At 33.9% G+C, this 17,630-nt stretch overlaps 2 protein-coding genes and 1 long non-coding RNA gene across 8 annotated transcripts; 1 reads left to right on the forward strand and 2 right to left on the reverse strand.

The window, feature by feature from the left end:
• Window positions 1-3,520: 3,520 nt before the first annotated feature.
• Window positions 3,521-4,897, reverse strand: LOC110913607. The gene is made up of 2 exons (XM_022158429.2): window positions 4,217-4,897; window positions 3,521-4,105 (listed from the first exon to the last, which is right to left on the reverse strand). The coding sequence occupies exons 1-2, from the start codon at window positions 4,895-4,897 to the stop codon at window positions 3,521-3,523; spliced, it is 1,266 nt and encodes a 421-aa protein (XP_022014121.1).
• A 4,665-nt stretch (window positions 4,898-9,562) lies between these two features.
• Window positions 9,563-13,063, forward strand: LOC110911417. Of its 5 annotated transcripts, none has more exons than XR_002576941.2 (6): window positions 9,563-9,859; window positions 11,511-11,607; window positions 11,706-11,808; window positions 11,904-12,172; window positions 12,411-12,467; window positions 12,764-13,063. It is a non-coding gene; the product is annotated as an uncharacterized LOC110911417 (long non-coding RNA). The 5 variants fall into 5 exon arrangements; XR_002576940.2 differs by lacking the exon at window positions 12,411-12,467 and having other exon boundaries at window positions 9,567-9,726; window positions 9,800-9,859; XR_002576942.2 differs by lacking the exon at window positions 12,411-12,467 and having other exon boundaries at window positions 9,567-9,706; window positions 9,800-9,859.
• A 683-nt stretch (window positions 13,064-13,746) lies between these two features.
• LOC110911416 lies at window positions 13,747-15,846 on the reverse strand. 2 transcript variants are annotated; one of them, XM_022156022.1, is made up of 3 exons: window positions 15,613-15,846; window positions 14,417-14,525; window positions 13,747-14,014 (listed from the first exon to the last, which is right to left on the reverse strand). In XM_022156022.1, the coding sequence occupies exons 1-3, from the start codon at window positions 15,829-15,831 to the stop codon at window positions 13,938-13,940; spliced, it is 405 nt and encodes a 134-aa protein (XP_022011714.1). In that variant the 5' UTR covers window positions 15,832-15,846; the 3' UTR covers window positions 13,747-13,937. The 2 variants fall into 2 exon arrangements, with proteins under 2 accessions (XP_022011714.1, XP_022011712.1); XM_022156020.1 differs by having other exon boundaries at window positions 13,747-14,020.
• Window positions 15,847-17,630: the final 1,784 nt, after the last annotated feature.

Consider the following 17,630-nt stretch of genomic DNA (forward strand, 5'->3'; position numbering starts at 1 on the left):
GGAATGTTTAAATTCCAAATCCAATTCCTTCAAATTCTAATTCCTATACAAATTCCAATTCCAAATCATTCCGCGAACCAAACGCCCCCTAAAATTACAGCTATAGTCCTCAACTTTTCAATTTTCGTTCCCGGATAGTCTCTGTGCCTAACATCAGTTAGTTTTCTCAGTTAAGAGGGTTTGAAATGACAAAAATACTCTTTCTATAAAACATAAAAATTAAAACAACAAAAAAGAAATTTAATTATATTGTGGGCTCCACCTGTATTATAAAAACACTTTAACTAAAAGTCAACAATCCCTTCCCTCTTCTTCTCAGACATACGACCGGCGACCAACCCCAACCCCACCCTCCCTTCCTTCTTCATCATTAACCAACTCAACCCTCCCTTCCTTTCTACTCCTGAAAAAATGTAGGAGTAAGCGATTTGGTGGTGGTGGTAGGCCACGACGGTCTATGGTGATGACAACTAGGTGTGACGGAGGTGGGCGTTTCAGCCGGAAAAGATGAAGGTGTGTGGTGGTCGTGGAAGGTGGTAAGGGTCAAGAGAGAAGAAAGAGAGAGGAAGGTGGGGGGGGGGGGTTGGGGTTTTTATTTTGTTTTTATAAACGAGTGAGTCCTACAAATAAATAAATCTATTAAGTTATTTTGTTTTATAGTAAGGGTATTTTTGTCATTTCACACCCTCTTAACTGAGAAAACTAACTGATGTTAGGCACAAAGACTATCCGGGAACGAAAATTGAAAAGTTGGGGACTATAGCTGTAATTTTAGAAAATTGGGGATTAAAGGTGAAAAAAGAGCAAACATAAGGACTATCCGGGCATTTAACTCTTTTTTTTAATCTCAACTCAAACCATTTACTTGTGTTTTTAAACTTTCAAGATTGAAAAACAACGTGTCTCTCTATATATAATTATATACTAAATGGGTGTGGCGTGACACGACGGAGAAGATAGACACTGTTAATCACGCAACATGTTATGTTGTGAAAGACTTGCATTTCTCTTAGGAGATGCAGGTTCAACTCCCACTTGGTGCAGAGCGAGGCACTGGTGGGCAATGATAGGAGACCGAAGGACACCTGGGTTCGATCCTTGAGCCAACTGAGTTTTACTGGTAAATTTAACTGTCGTGCCTACCAGCGGGTGGGTTACTAGGTTTTCCCCAGAATTGGTGGTGGACTCGGGTTACTCTCGAAGTACTCCGTTTGGTCAAGTGGGTGCCCTGAGAATGCTGAGAATAGATAACGTTGGCCGTTCAAAAAAAAATTAAACTATTAAAATTAAAAAAAATTATTAATTATTTAAAAGTTAGTAATTATTTTTTTTTGTCCTTTCTTATGTATTATATAATATAGTATAGATATAAGTAAGTCAATGGTTGTTAAACATCACCTACAAAACAAAAGGTTGGATATCATATTTTTTTAAGAGTAAACTTCTGTTTTGCTTCATGTGGTTTGGTTATTTTAATGGTTTTGTCTCAAACCTTTAAAAATAGTTATTTTTCTCCAATAGTTTGCTATGGTTTTTCTATTTTGCTTTCTGCAGGGGGCAAAATGAAAAAAAAAAAACAGACAATTTGGATGGAGTTAGAGGCGGGGAGCAAAATAGAAAAACCATAGCAAACTATTGGATGAAAATGACTATTTTTAAAGGTTTGGGGCAAAACCGTTAAAGTGGCCAAACCACAAGGAGCAAAACGGAAGTTTACTCTTTTTCTAAAGTTGTAATTCTCTAGATCAAGTGGTGAAAGACTTGCATTTCTCTTGGGAGATACAGGTTCAACTTTCACTTGGTGCAGAGCGAGGCACTGGTGGACAATGATAGGAGACCCAAGGAAACCTGGGTTCGATGCTTGAGTCAAACGGGTTTTATCGATAATTTCATCATCGTGTCTACGGGCGGGTGGGTTATCGGGTTTTCCCCGGAATTGGTGGTGGATTCGGGTTTCTCTTGGAGTACTCCGTTTGGTCAAGTAGATGCCCAGAGAGTACTCGGAATAGATTCTGTTGGCCGTTAAAAAAAATTAAACTATTAAAATTATGTAAAAGAATTGTTAATTATTTAAAAGTTAGTAATTATTTTTTTGTCCTTTCTTATGTATTATATAAATATATAGTATAGATATAAGTAAGTCAATGGTTGTTAAACATCACCTACAAAACATTAAATTAGTGACAGCAGCATCTACATCAAATTCAATACAGAAACACATTAACTTTTTCCACAGAAGGTTTCAGATGGAAGTATGGAACACTGAATAAAGAAAACAACAACAGTAAATTCTCTCACTCTCTACACACATATGTATGTGTATGTATATAGTTATACATATCCTAGAGTGTGTCACAGGCTCATTAAACATGGACTGAAAAGGCTAAAACTTAAACCATGCCACCATTAGTTCTAACTTGGATGAATTCAAGACAAGGAACAAAATGATAATAGAAAAAACTTACAAGTTACAAAACTTAAATCTACCACTAACCACTAAAAGAAAAACAGAAATGAAAATTCAACTGAAAAATATGAAAATTTACTTATAACTAATCAATTGTGAAGAGGGTTTGGGCCTGTGTGAACTAATCTTTTATCTTCTTCTCCGGCTTGTCGTTGTCGGCTTGGCGCTGTTGCATGGAGCTGTGGTGATGCAGTTTTAAAGAATACAGCTTTCCCGCCGAAAGGTAACGAATCATGGTGGCGATGGACGGCTGAAGAAGGTGGTAGATGGGTGGCAATTAGGATTACCCATATGAGAATAAGTTGCATTCTTGGATTAGAATAAGTTGTGTTTCTTTTGGATCTTGTTGCTTCACGTGAGAGATACTGGGCCATTTCGGTGAATGCTTGTAGCATAGCAATAGCAAGCAGCAGTATGTAGTGTAATGAACCTCACCTAGTATACATAGTATAAGTGAAAGTGAGATCTTTGACTTGCAAGATGAAAAAGGGAACCGAGTGTCTTATTATTGAATTACAAGACAAAATATTGAAGGTGTGTGGTGGACTGGTGGTAGTGAAGGTGGTGGGGGGTGATATGGGGTATAAATATACAGGTTTCTATATTGTTCTTGTTTCTTCCCCTTATGTTACGGGTCTAGTCACATGATATTGGACTTTAGTAGCTTCGATAGTTTTGATTTTTGAATATTAACTAGAATTACCACCCGTCACAATGCGGCAGGGATTCATTAGGGTATAAGGAGTGGTTAAACAGTTTAAAGTGGCAAAACAAAAAACCGACCAATCAGAGCGTGCCATGTCAATTAGGCAAAAATGTTTAAACTTTGCTGAAAATTGTTGGCATTGGTTTAAACACTTGCTGAGTGGCAAACTTTATTTTTATTTTATGTTTTTTTTATATTTAAGATAAAATGGAAAAAAAATAAACTTTTTAAAAATAAAAATAAACCATTACATTTTAATTAAAAATAAAGCATTACATCTTAAATAAAAATAAAACATTACATTTTTAATAAAATCTAACTTAAAAAAAAAACTAAAAATCACAAGGTCATCCATATTTTTTTGCGATCTCCCGTTTTCTAGCGAGTGCGACTTCCAACATCTTCGGGTTAAGGTCGTCGGTAAGCCGATTATACCACTCAAAGTCCTTCTCGTACATTGTTTGTCGCAACGCCTCTCGTTGCTCATCGGCCAAGGTCAAATATTTTTCTTCTCGTACACGTTTAATTTCCATTATCTCTTTTTTCATGGCCTTGTACTCTTCGAATTTGCTTGTTATATCTCTTGGATTTTCGTTTTTTGAAGACGGCCCTTTGTCCTTTTTCTCCTTTCTCGTTTGTCGTCTTGGTGGTGGTGGTGAAGGATCCTCGTTTATGTCGGGAATAGTGAAACCGCTTGAGATTTCGACATTCGGTGATCCTCGGGCATAATTTCCCGAATCTGAAGACTTTCTTTTTAGACCCGAACCGGAGCTTTCTTCATTCAACAAAGGTACCGGCGACCACTTTTCACTTGTTCTAACAACCTCCCAAGCCGCAACATGAGCGAAGTCAATATTTTCTTTGCTTTTGTAATCCTTTAACGCTTGTTTCATTACATATGCGTCGTCACTCCCGCTAGGACGTAAACGATCCTATAAACCGTATAAAAAAATTACCGTATAAAAAAAATAAACCGTATAAAAAAATAAACCGTATAAAAAAAATAAACCGTATAAAAAAAATAAACCGTATAAAAAAATTACCGCTTGATGATATAGACCGTTGAATGTGTTAATTTTTGTTTGCATCGTCACCCATTTTGATCGAACTTGGTGGTGGGTTCGATTACTTCCGCCGACCGTTTCGTTAAAGTGGTTTAGAACTTTCTTCCAAAAGCTATCCTTCTTTTGTTGATTGCCTTTTCTTTTATTCAAAGTGCAATGAACAAAAGCCTTTGCCAACGCCTCTTCTTGTCTAGGCGACCAATTTTCCCGTTTGGCTTTTGCTTTTTTTTCCGGTTCATCCGCAACATCTTCATCATCCGCAACATCTTCATCAATATCATGTAACTCATGTTCTTGTGTTTCCGGCACGAACTCCTCATCGGCGTCATCTTGTTCGTCTTGGGTTGGTGATTGTGACATTGGGTTTTGAAAAGCAAACGGGTCAAAAGCATTTTGCGCTTCTTGGGAGTAATCATAATAACCGGCTTGAGTCATCCTCGGACCGTATTGCATCCAATTTTGGGTGGGTTGGGTATCATAACCGAAAGTTTGATGCATGGGTTGGTTAAAATAAAATGGAGGTTGGGTGTGACTCGCAAACCCAAGTTGCGGATTAAACGGGACACTACTACCACCCGAACCACGTTTATCTTGAGGCCTCGACTTTGAACCGGACCCTACCATTTTCTTCTTGCCTTCACCCTTCTTTGAGCCTTCCATATTTTTCAAAGTGTAGAATAGAATGAGAGAGTATAGAGAGAAAGGTGTATTTTTTTAAAATGTGTGAGTGGTATTTATATAGGGTGAAAAAAAATTTAAAAAACAATTTTTTTTTTTAAGTCAAACGGTAATATTACCGTTAGGGGGGTAATAAATTTGGCAACCTTCTCCTTTCTCGCTTCGGTAATCCCTCACCGCCTTTCATGTTTTGCCGCGTTTAATGTTGGTCGGCGGCGGTGTTTGCCGCGCGGCAAACACCTTTGCCGCTGGGTTGCCGAACCCACACCGTATCCCCTTAGTTATATATCATATTAGATGAAAGACAAATGTTTCTTACATGAGCGTGAGCCTTTCTGTAAAACATAGAAAAAAATAACTAAGTCGATCTTTGACTCGTGCGTTGCGACATACCTATCAAATGGGGAAAAATAGACACATTACGACGGGTCAGTCAAACGAGAAAAAACAGAAGAACAAATGTTGAACCCCACACGGACGTTGCGGCGTGTTAACTCGGAAAATTTAGAACGAAACGTTAAACGGTAAACTTGCGAAAGATGAAAAGTATAAATGACAATAGTTGAAAGTAAAAAAGTGTTGGGGTTAAATTGCAAAAGATGAAAAGTTTGGTGTTAAAAGTAAAAAAATCAAAGGGGTTAAATTATAAAAGATGAAAACTTTTGAATATAAATGAAAAATCAAATTAATCAAAGGAGTTAAATTATCAAAGATTGAAACTTTAGACTTAAATTGCTAAAGATTGAAACTTTAGAGTTAAAAAGAAAAAAAAATCCTTTTTTTAAACTATCAAAGCCAAGAATACAATAGCCATAATATAATATGTTGCCTATTTGTAGTTTTATAATAATGTAAGTTTTTCTAACTATAAATGGATTGAAAATAAAGCGATACTTAAACTACAATAATGTAAGTTTTTCTAACTATAAATGGATTGAAAATAAAGTGATACTTAAACTACATACACGGTTAGATTGGAGGAGAGTGTGGTTGGAGCCCTTTAGGGGCTTTATCAGGTCACGTAAGATTCACGTCAGTCATGGAGTCCCCTTTAATTTGTAGGGTGTGGATAGAGCTCCCTATTAAACAAAATTAAAAAAAAAATTGATTGGTTGACATGTTGTGGGCCTTACCTGAAACTTTCAAGCTTGGCGTTACCATGGTGGTGATGAAGGTATGGCGCCCCCTCTTCACTTGAACGGTGTGGTGATAGAGCCCATATGAACGCTATACATGGTGAGGTGGCGGAGGTAACGCCCTCACACCCTCCAGCCTTACGTGTAAAATATTTTAGTGAAACAAAAATATCCTTTTCAAGATGAAATATGAAACATGCCTAGCTACATTATGTATTTCAGTGAAACAAAAATATCCTTTTCAAGATGAAATATGAAACATGCCTAGCTACATTATAAGAATCCAAATAAAATGAAGAGTAAATTGCCATTTTAGTTTTTGGTCCAAATTGTTATTTTAGTTTAAATAGTTTTTTTTCTCCTTTGAATCCCTGATTTTTCCATTTTCTTGGCATTTTGATTACATTGCCTAACTTAGTCTAAAAATCTGGTTATAACCAGGGGTATTTTTGGCATAACTGTTGTGTAGTGATAACCAGGGGTAGTTTACAACATAATTTATAAAACTCATAATAATTTAATTTCAAAAATACCCCTAATTATAACCTGGTTTTTACACTAAGTTAGGCAATGTGATCAAAATGGCAAGAAAAAGGAAAAGTCAGAGACCCAGAGGAGAAAAAAAACTATTTGGACTAAAATGGCAATTTGGACAAAACTCAGGGACTAAAATGGCAATTTACTCTAAAAAGAATATAAAATACATTATTATTATTAGGATGAGTATCAAATAGGAAGTTTAATTTGGATAGGAATGATAGGAAGTAATAGTATTATGACATGTGTCAAAATTTAAAATAAAGAGAAAAGGTATTTTAGTCAATCGTATCCTTTCTTCTTCCTTCTTCTCTCCATTAACTTCAAAACCCATCATTTTCAAAACCCACCATCTTCAACCATTTCTTCACTTTCTATCTCAATAATCACTACATTATAGTGCGATTTTCGTAACAAATCAATGTTTCAAACACCCAATCAACGTGTTCTTTAGCTTTTTTGAAGAAACCCAGTTTAATTTCATACAAAATTTCATTTTTTCCCCGTGATTTTGAAGCGAATCACTCGACTCGTTTGATTCGATCGCTGATAAGTGTTTCTAACATTCAAATTTCGTCAATCGGTGAAGAAATATGAAGAAATCTATGTAAGAAATTTTTGAATCGCATTTTTACGATCTGGGTTTTTGAATCTAGTCATTGCGTTTTACGATCTTGGCGGGGGTCCGAGGGCAGCGGGCAGAGCCCCTGGCTGGGGTCGATTGAAGTGTTTTCTGGCCATTGCGTTTTAGAACTAAGACATTTTTATGTGTTTTCTAGCCATTGCGTTTTAGAAAAACAGATTTTTTTAAGTGTTTTTAGTCATTGCGTTTTAGGTAAAACACAATTTTAGGTGTTTTTAGTCCATTGCGTTTTAGAGAGAACACGTTATTTTGTGTTTTTAGGCCATTGCGTTTTATAAATATGACATTTTATGTGTTTTTTGGCTGTTGCGTTTTAGAAAAACACATTTTTGAAGTGTTTTCTGGCCATTGCATTTTAGGTAAAACACATTTTTAGGTGTTTTCAGTCCATTGCGTTTTAGAAAAAAGACATTTTTAAGTGTTTTCTGGCCATTGCGTTTTAGAAATAAGACATTTCTTTGTGTTTTTGTGCATTGCGTTTTAGGTAAAACACATTTTTATGTGTTTTCAGTCCATTGCGTTTTAGAAAGTACACTTTCTTTTGGGTTTTTAGGCTATTGCGTTTTAGAAATAAGACATTTCTTTGTGTTTTCTGGCCATTGCGTTTTACAAAAAAGACATTTATTTATATTTTTGGTGCATTGGGTTTTAGAAAAATGTCATTTTTTAGGTTTTTTTTTCATTGCGTTTTACACAACTGAGTTTTTTTCATTTCGTTTTACGCAACTGGGTTTTCAAAAAAAATTCAAAAATATAGCAATAGTATACTTGTTTTAAAGATAAAAAACGCACGTTTTTTGGTGCAATTTAAAAAAAATGTCGGATGAAAGAGTTATTAACGTTTAAAAAATGAGGGGTAATTAGAGGAGAGAGAAACTATTGCCTGATTGACTAGAATGCCCCTAACAAACCCACGCGCCTCCAATTTTTTTCTTTAATTTCACTTATTTAATCTTAGCCCTTGATTAAATAAATAGATGATTAAGATTACTGCTTCCTACCCAAATAAATTTCCTATTATATACTAACCCATTATTATTATTATTTTATGTATTGGCTTACATAAATAAAAACAAATGGATATTAAGGAATAACTTGTATTATAACGTCTATTCACTCATATAAGTGAGTATTGCAATTTTTTATCCGATAGTAACTCGTTGATTTATTTTTTGTTATCGGGGTTGAGAATTACCCCACCGAGCACAGGTTGTTGTGCCCGTGTTGATTCAATTCATCCAAAACTCATTTCTGTTGTTTTAGGTCGAGCATTTCTTACAAAACATTTCTCTCATTTATTGCTTGTAGAAATTTGCCTAAAGTGTTATATGTATGTTGTTACGTCACAAACTATTTAAAATATTGTTGGTTATTTTAGTATTATCGACATGTATTTTAGGGTATTGGATCAACTTGTTGATCGAAGAAATAACGTCGGTGATTAATCGAGTTAGGTGACGCGAGAGTACGAGCTCGTTTAACATGAATGTTATTTGGGCCTGTTAATTAATTATTAGTTTGATTAATCAAATAATAGTTTGGGCTTAACATATTTTATATTAATTAATATAATGTTTTGTTAAAAGCCTATTAATTAATAACTGTAATTAACAATTGTTATGTTAATAAAGGGTAAGGATAGTGTAAAAAGGGCCTAAAGTGTGAGAAGTGTATTATAACAATATATATAATACTATATAACACCATATAAACACCGTATAACAATATGTAACACCATATAATAACATATAACACTATGTAACACTATATAACATTATATAACAAATATAACACTATATATCTATCATAGACATGCTATCAGACAAACTATAGTGTTATATTTGTTATATAATGATATATAGTGTTACATAGTGTTATATGGTATTATATGGTGTTACATATTGTTATACGGTGTTTATATGGTGTTATATAGTATTATATATAGTGTTATAATACACTTATCACACTTTGAGCACTTTTTACAGGATCCTCTACCTGTTAATAAATACTATTAGAATGGTTAAAGCTTAATACTATTATAAATTATAAATATAAATTATATTATATTATATTATATTATATTATATTATATTATATTATATTATATTATATTATATTATATTATATTATATTATATTATATTATATTATATTATATTATATTATATTATATTATATTATAATATAATTATAAATTATAATTATAAATTATAAATTTGCAACAATTTTAGGCTTATACCTGTTGTACTGTTTGCATAAAGAGAGTTTTGTGCACATCTTTGGTTAGGTTACGTGTACATTGTCTAAAGAAGACGCGTGTGTTTGTGCTGTCATTTTCTTCCCCTTTGTAACCTACATAACCGCCCAAATCGACACAGAGGCTCTCCAGTCATCGCTCACCACCACCGGTTTGCCCCAAATCGACGTTGGCGACCTAACACTACAACACCACAAGGCAAGAGATGGTTTTTGTCAGGTAAATTAGGGCTCCAACAGGTATGTTTAGCTTAATCGTAGTGTTCATTCGTTGGAATTGTTGTTGCTTTCGTGATGGTGGGTATGCTTACAGTAAGAAGATGGAGGCGGCGCGAGGAACCCGTTTAACACCGTTACACCGGCAAGAATTTTGGTAAGCCTAGCTTCTATTGTATGTTTCTTTTTCATTTAGATCGGTTTTCATTGTTTCCGTTTAAGCTATTTTTTGTGTTACAAAACTCCGGTGACCGATTGGTTGTTGTTATGTAAGTTCGATGTGTTGTTTGTTATGTTCCTCCTTGTCGTTTGTGTAGAAGTTAGTAACATTTTTCTATTCATGAAAGAAACAATCTTAGTTTGTTTCATTGGCAGTGCATGATTTTGAAAGGACAATTTTGTTGCTCCCTGCTCACAGTTTATCTCATGGTTACTGGGCATATATTTTGATGGATCACATACATGTGATCTTTTTTTTTTTACTTTTGGTTGATGATGTTTGATTTCTGTAAATTATTAAAAGAATAAATTAAAATAAATGAGAACTAATTTTAGTGTGATCTTCCATAAGTCTACTTATGGCTGACTAACTGCATCAACAATAGTCTATTTTGAGGGCATTTTTTAGAGCCGCATCCGTGTACAAGGATGGGTTCAGAGGAGTTTTGTCATCGAGTAAGGAGAGGGTGTTTTTAGTTGGTTTATCGGTTTTGAAAGGCTGCTTACATGGCCACATTTTAGAGGCCAGCTTACAAGGATGGGTTCAGATGAGTTTTGTCATCGAGTGAGGAGAGGGTGTTTTTAGTTGGTTTATCGGTTTTGAAAGGCTGCTTACATGGCCACATTTTAGAGGCGCGATTGAATGATACCAAAAAATATTACCCAGAAGATTGGCCACATACCCTATAGTTGTTTGATCTCAAATGAAATTAAGCATTCACCAACTTAATGGAGTTAGATTGGTCACTTATAAGGTATCATAAATACTTTTCACCAACAAAAAATGTTTATCAACTGTTGAAAAATTAAAAAAGGAAAGGCTATTTATTTGCACAATTTCTACATAACAAAACTACTGTGTATTCAACCAACTGGGGTGTCCCAGTTGGCCAGTCCCACCTCTACTCTTCACAGAGACCCGGGTTCGAGTCCAGGCAGGGGGTATTCTGCCACCTTCTTCCCAGAGGGAAACGGACTCAGCTCGGGATGGGGTATTCACCGCCAGGCAGCATTGGACGTTGCTAGCTTGTGGAGTGGGATCACTCCAGCGGCCGGGAGGTCCGTGCAATAACCCCCCCCCCCCAAACTACTGTGTATTCACTGTTCAGTAGGGATTTATGATTTAGAGTAATCATGTATATTTTTTTTATTTTAGAGGTGACAAGGTAGCATGTCGGGCGCGTTGTGTACGGGTAAATTTTGTTGTGGGTCAAGATGGGTCAGGTCACAAGCATTGTTAGTCAACATTTTTGTTACACTAATAATCTCATTATTGCAACAAGTTGATTCTGGAGGTTGTATGCAGTAGAAATACTTTTCGAGTGACTCTCAACAGATCTCCTTTTAAACTACTTTTTTTCTAATTTTAACCCGTTAGTAAAAACATAAGTGGAATCAACCCATTTGTAATTGAGTGTGTTAAGACTTGCCACCGTAGTTAATTATGTTGATGTTTATGAAAAACCACAAGCCGGGATTTTTATGGGTTAAACACGAGGTGTTAATTATGCAAATCAAGCATCTGATGTGATGTTCTGAAACAAATGAACAACTTAGAAACACACTTATTAAGTTTTGTTTTGTTGCAGTGTTGGCTAACTTTAAGTTCCTTTAAAAGGTTGGGGGTGGATAGGCAGGTGTTGCTTTCATGATATAGATGTTGCTCCCGATGGTCAAAGATTGAAGGTAACTTGACCAGACTTATCATCTTAATATTTAATACTGTTTGATCATAGATAAAAAAAGTATTCATGTGTACTTGGGTCTTTTTTTACTTTTTTTAGTTTGGCATCTACTGGATCCACAAAGAGTTGCATGATATGAAATCTCTATACAAGTGACACCACGCTGCTCATCATATCTACAATACCCTTTCCCCTTTTGCTGGTTGGAACCCTTTTTTTTCTTTTCTCTTCTTTGTTTTTAAACAAGAAAAATTCAAGATATGGATATTCAATCATGGTTATGCTTTTTTTAATCAGGATTGGCATTCCACTTTATAAACGGGATACTACCACATGTAATTGCTCTGTTTCTTGTCCCAACACATTTCGGGATTGCATTCATGGAAGTTGTAACCAGTAATGGTGCAGGGTGTTGGAAGACGAGGCCAAGAATACACAATAATAAACTGATTTTGGAATTTAAAAAAACATTCAGTGATGGGTGTTAAGAATGAAGTTACTCGCGAACTCCATCTCAACCTCGACGTCATGGACCACAGTCATAGTTATAAGGGTCACAACTACAGGTTACTTCTACTAATTTTTTTTCCCTTTCAATATATTGTTTATATATGCCTTTAATTTAACCACTGAAACTTGGAATAAAACTATTGATCTGAATTTCTTACATAGTATCTTTTGTAATTATATGTGAATCAACATTTAACGTATATTTAAGTTAAAATAAAGATGCCTAAACCCATTGGCAAATCAAATATTTCTCTTTACAATATACGTATTACTTCTAATAGAGGTTATTAACAGAAGTCATGAGGACACATTTCAGCATTTGAAACGGTTTAGTTTGGCCTATCTTCTAATGTGAGTCGCACTATTTTTTTATATGAATTAGTCCATCCATTTTTGTTAATATTGATGTAACTAGAATGTGTGGTGTTGCCCAGAACATGTCGAGTTGACTATATGTTATCAAAGAATGTGATTTAAATCAACCTCATGACCATTTTGTTACTAAAATTATTGTGTATAACAGTATTTTTCATCAAGACTTTGCATATAACAGACATGACTTTTTTATGAGTGTTATTTTCTCAATTTAAAGGTCAACTGTGATACTAAACTTTTTTTGATGTACATATTTTGCTATGATATTCCAGGTGGTATTTAGCGTGTACTAACCCAGCAGTGATATGTCTCTCCTGAACCAGAACAAGATGACAATGAGACACTAACTTAAAGTATAAGAAGGCTACAACGTTCGTGTTTATCATATTTAATGAGGTTATGTATTGTATTGATTCGTGTTTCTTCCTTAATCGCCCGCGCCACAACGCGGGCGGATCTATCTTCTAGTTATTTTACCATTACGTTGGTTTTGGTGGGTCAATGATGGCATAAAGCCCATCATATTTGATTAAATGAAAAGAGGCCATATGAAGCAAATGAATTTTTTTCGATCAGTACGTAAACACAGTAAGAACAACGGTTACGACTTGAATGTGCCATGATTATCCTATATCACATATTCTTCAAATCCGATTTTCGTCGAGAGAAATCTCTGTCTAATCCGATAAATCATTGCGTGTAACCCGCAAATAGGTTTATCTGATAGTTCTCATACGATTCAGAGATTAATCCAAGTTTCAACAATATTTTGCAATTTTAATTCGGGTTCCAAGTTTGTTTAATTTCTTTGAAATTACTTATTCTAGACCAATTATACAACAAATACATGGTTATTTTTATGTAAGTTTACATGAATAAAAACAAATAGATGGAAGTTAAGATATAACTAGATGGAACCCCCACCGCGTTGCGGCCAAGGCTTACAAATTAAAGCGCAATGGAAGCCCAATGTTGGATAGCATTAAACATTAACCATGTCAAACCTTTGACGTTTCAAAACTTAAAAAACATCAATCAAGTTGAATTACATTAACCATGTAAATATTGATTTAAATTATTATATTCAACTCACACAATTTAGACAAAGCTATCTGTACGACTTTTTTTTACCTCTTCTTCTTTGGCATTTATCTTTCCACACACACGCGTTGGAAATCATTGAATTTAGACGTAAATTCAAGTCCTCGTTTCTCTAGTTACAAGCTCATGCTAGCAAAAATTTGGTGTACGTAAATTTTAGTTCTTTTCTCCAGGAAAAAAAGAGAACCCTCTTTAGAGCCGAGTCGGGTTTGTAGATAAACGGTTCAATATTTTATGAGACTGTCTAAAACGAACATGATTTTGGAAATTTGGTGAATGGACATTTAATATATTTATAACATGCTAGAGATCAGTAATGTATCAGTCAAAACCACCACGCCGGTGTTATCTTGGGCAGAAACCTCGTCGAAGAACAAAACTTGACCGAAACTTCATCGGAAAACTGAAGAGTTGCCAGAACCCTATTCCTTAAATTACAACAAAACACTTATCAAATTCTTAGGCTTTATATAAAAGTAATCACAACTCAAAAGTTAATAACAACAGATTGCCATGATGCATAATTATCATATTAGAAATCTCAAGCAATCTATTCTAATTTTTGAGGGAAAAACACAAAGTTATAACTAAAGCCCAGTTTGAGTGATCTTTTAACAGTTGGATCAGTTTCATCCAAGTATTTGTTTTACCCAACTTAGACATTTGTGTTGATACCTGCTTTAGCCAATTGAGCTATAATTTGTTATATACATATTCTTTTTGCCAAATTTACCAATTTAAATAAATCATCTTTAACTTAAGATGATTGTTGCTTTCCCAATTTTAAGGGTTGAACGTTGAATCATGTCCAACCGTTTTCATACCTGGTCTAGTAGCGGTGCAAACATAGGCGTCAATTTGATAATATGGCAGAACTGCTACTTGGATGTAGTTTTTATCATTCTTTCCTGCAAGTTCTTGGATCGCATCTCCCTGCAATTATAACATATATTAGCTATTTTTTAAGTTGAAGAATGAGAGTCATACATGGATATATAACATCTTGTTTCATGAACTTTGTTGGGCACCCCTGAGTCCCTGACAAATTTCTTCTAGAACATGCTTCTACCGTACCTAAGATTTTATCGCGGATATCCTGACCCGCTGCACAAAATAAGCAATCTTGAAAAATACAGAAATACCTACAAGCCCAAAGTAGTAGACTGACCCGCTAACTTTCCGATAAACTTAAAACAATGATAATTCTTATTAGTGGTTAAGTATGCTATTGACATATAAAAAAGTTTGCATTATCGTTTCCAGTTAATCTCCGAAGAGGTAAAGACACTAATGTTGAAGAAATTTTGACTGTATTCTTCATATCATCAGCTACAGCAGCAGAGTAATTTATAATCACCATCAGATTCAGTAGCTACCTTCTTATATTCACAATCTATAAATTATATACTTCAAGCATTTCAAACATATGTTTCTCGAAATGTCAATTCCATATTGACTCCAAAATAGGTGATATTGATCATCTATAAAAGGTCTTGCATACATATATATAAACATATACTTTAAGGTTGTTTTTCCACCTTTAATTGTATCAAAACACAAAACTTGCCCATCCCGCATACTTTAATAACTCTTAACTAACTTGAATGAACTTGCACCCTTCGTTGTACATCATGCCCATCATCCCAAAAGATATCATTTCTAAAAAAATAGAACAAATCATGTCATATTATCTAACAATCAATTCATTCCAAAAAATCATCAAATTAAGCACCTGAATGTCGCTTCATCAACATTGCTGGCATAAGCCCTTCTAGCTATAAGAAAGCATTGATGAAGAGTGAAGAAGACGCGTGTACAATAAGTAAAGTAGAACAAAACACGTAGCGCATAAAATCAAATAAGGTTGTACCATACAATAACACATAGCACATACCACCAAAAATAGTTTGCAAAATTCAAACAGAAATCAGTGTAAGAACACAACTAACTGACTAAACTTGTATTTAATTTTGATTCTTACTGGTGGAGAAAATGTGAAATAAAACCAAATGAAGATTACCGAATTCTGCTGAAAAAGCATCAGACATTCTTCTCTTGCTGGAACCAGAGCTTGCGACGTCAACCACAGTCTCCACCGTCGTTGTGTTTGTGGCGGAACCCTAATCGCCGCCGTCGTGTCTCTTTCCTGCCTCTCTCTACCGTAATTTCTTTCTCTCTCTCTCTCTTGGTTATACAAAACCCTAGAGCAAATACTTTTGAAAGTTTTGAAAGGAAACATGGCTTAAAGGGGCTGGTTGACAAAGAGGCAAAACAATGTACAACCTGCTAAGCTAACTTTACAACTAAGAAAAGCATGATACACAGATAAAGCCAAGAGTACAAGAACAATATGCGTAAAGATGTTGCAAATTAGAGTATATATAAATTGACTTGTATGATGGTATTTTATTTTACATTATAAAAAAAAAAATTACAAGTCGAATTAACCCATTCTCAAGAATGTTAAGACATAATTTACTTGAATGATGTAAAACATAATTTAGCTTCCTATTTGACCTAAAAACCAAAACCAGGCTATAAGCATTTGTACAAAGGCCCTAAGATTTCTATTTCACCTTGGACTCGTAAATTGGTTAAGCTGCCTATGGAAAATATATAGTAACTTTTGATTGTTGTATTTAATTTTTATTTAAGACAATTGTTTTATATAGTGAATGCATATGTGACTAAAAGAGAGAATTATAATGTTTATATGTTTTTGTGTAATTTTGTTACACCACCTGTACTGACAAACTAGTTCTCAATGTTAAAGAAATGTATGAATGTTAAAGAGAGAACTTACTTGTACGGTGATAATGTCAGAGTTTTTTCCCAAGTAGGTGTAGATGGAAGGAATGGGATCAAATACAAACACTTAAGTTTGTAAGAACCGTAAGAACCAACAAATAATTGACAAGTGTCTATCAATAAAAAAAATTAGTTTAAGGGTAATTTAGACCTTTTGACCATATTTATTTAAAACTAATTAAAAATAATTACAAAAAATATAATCAGCACAACACTATATAATTAGCATAACATGCTTAATCGTTCTTCATTATCAGCACATCATCCTCAATCGTTCTCCATTATCAACATAAACGACATCAGCACAACAACCTCAATTGTTCTCCATTATTAGCACACCAGATGTGCTGATTATATCTACTTTTGGTGTTTGGTTGTATTATTTTGTAATTAACACATAATCAGCACGTTATCAGCACAATTATAAAACACCTTTTGTTAACTTTTTTAAAAATCACTTTTATAAATACAAAAAAGTATAGCAATATGGTACTCATATTAAAGATAAAAAAATACTTGATTTTATGATATATTTTTTTTAAAAAAATAATGAAGTATATAAAAGTTATTTTAGTTTAAAAACCTTGGTGGAATTTGTATTTAATGGAAAATGGTCAAATGACTAGCAATTTTACAAAATTACCCCTAATTTTTTAGTAGTAACTTTTAATTATAAGGGTTTTTTTTATAATCAATATCAACCCTTGATTTAAATTATCAATGGTTCAGATCTGTTCTTACGGTTCTTATAATTAGCAATGTTTGTACAGGATCTCAACCCGTAGATGGAAAACTTATTTACCAAAATAGGTACTTTGAAAAGTATTTACCAAAATGGGTATTTTTAAAAAGTTACCTTTTGTCACTCCTAATTTTATTGGATTAAAATTACTTCTTTTTATAAATATATATTATATTAATTAACAAGAGTTGAAGGAAAAAAATATATGGTAAACTTTGAAAACGAAATCGTGAGATTTAAAAAAAGGTTTTATAAATGTTTCTTCAATTCTTTTTTAAACATTTTTCTATAATTATTTTAGAAAAATTTCTAATAAAATTTCTTTAGTGGTTTTAATAATCTTAGAAACGTTATCTTTTAGCAGGTTTGCCCTCTGTCTATTCTTTATTGGCATCATTTCCCACTTCTCATTCAACATTAGGATATTTTGTATAGTAATGATACACCGGTTATCGATCAGAATCCTATAAATAAATAAAGTGGATTCT

This window comes from Helianthus annuus, chromosome 15 (genome assembly GCF_002127325.2).
Source record: "Helianthus annuus cultivar XRQ/B chromosome 15, HanXRQr2.0-SUNRISE, whole genome shotgun sequence".
In the NCBI taxonomy this organism is placed as follows: Eukaryota; Viridiplantae; Streptophyta; class Magnoliopsida; order Asterales; family Asteraceae; genus Helianthus; species Helianthus annuus.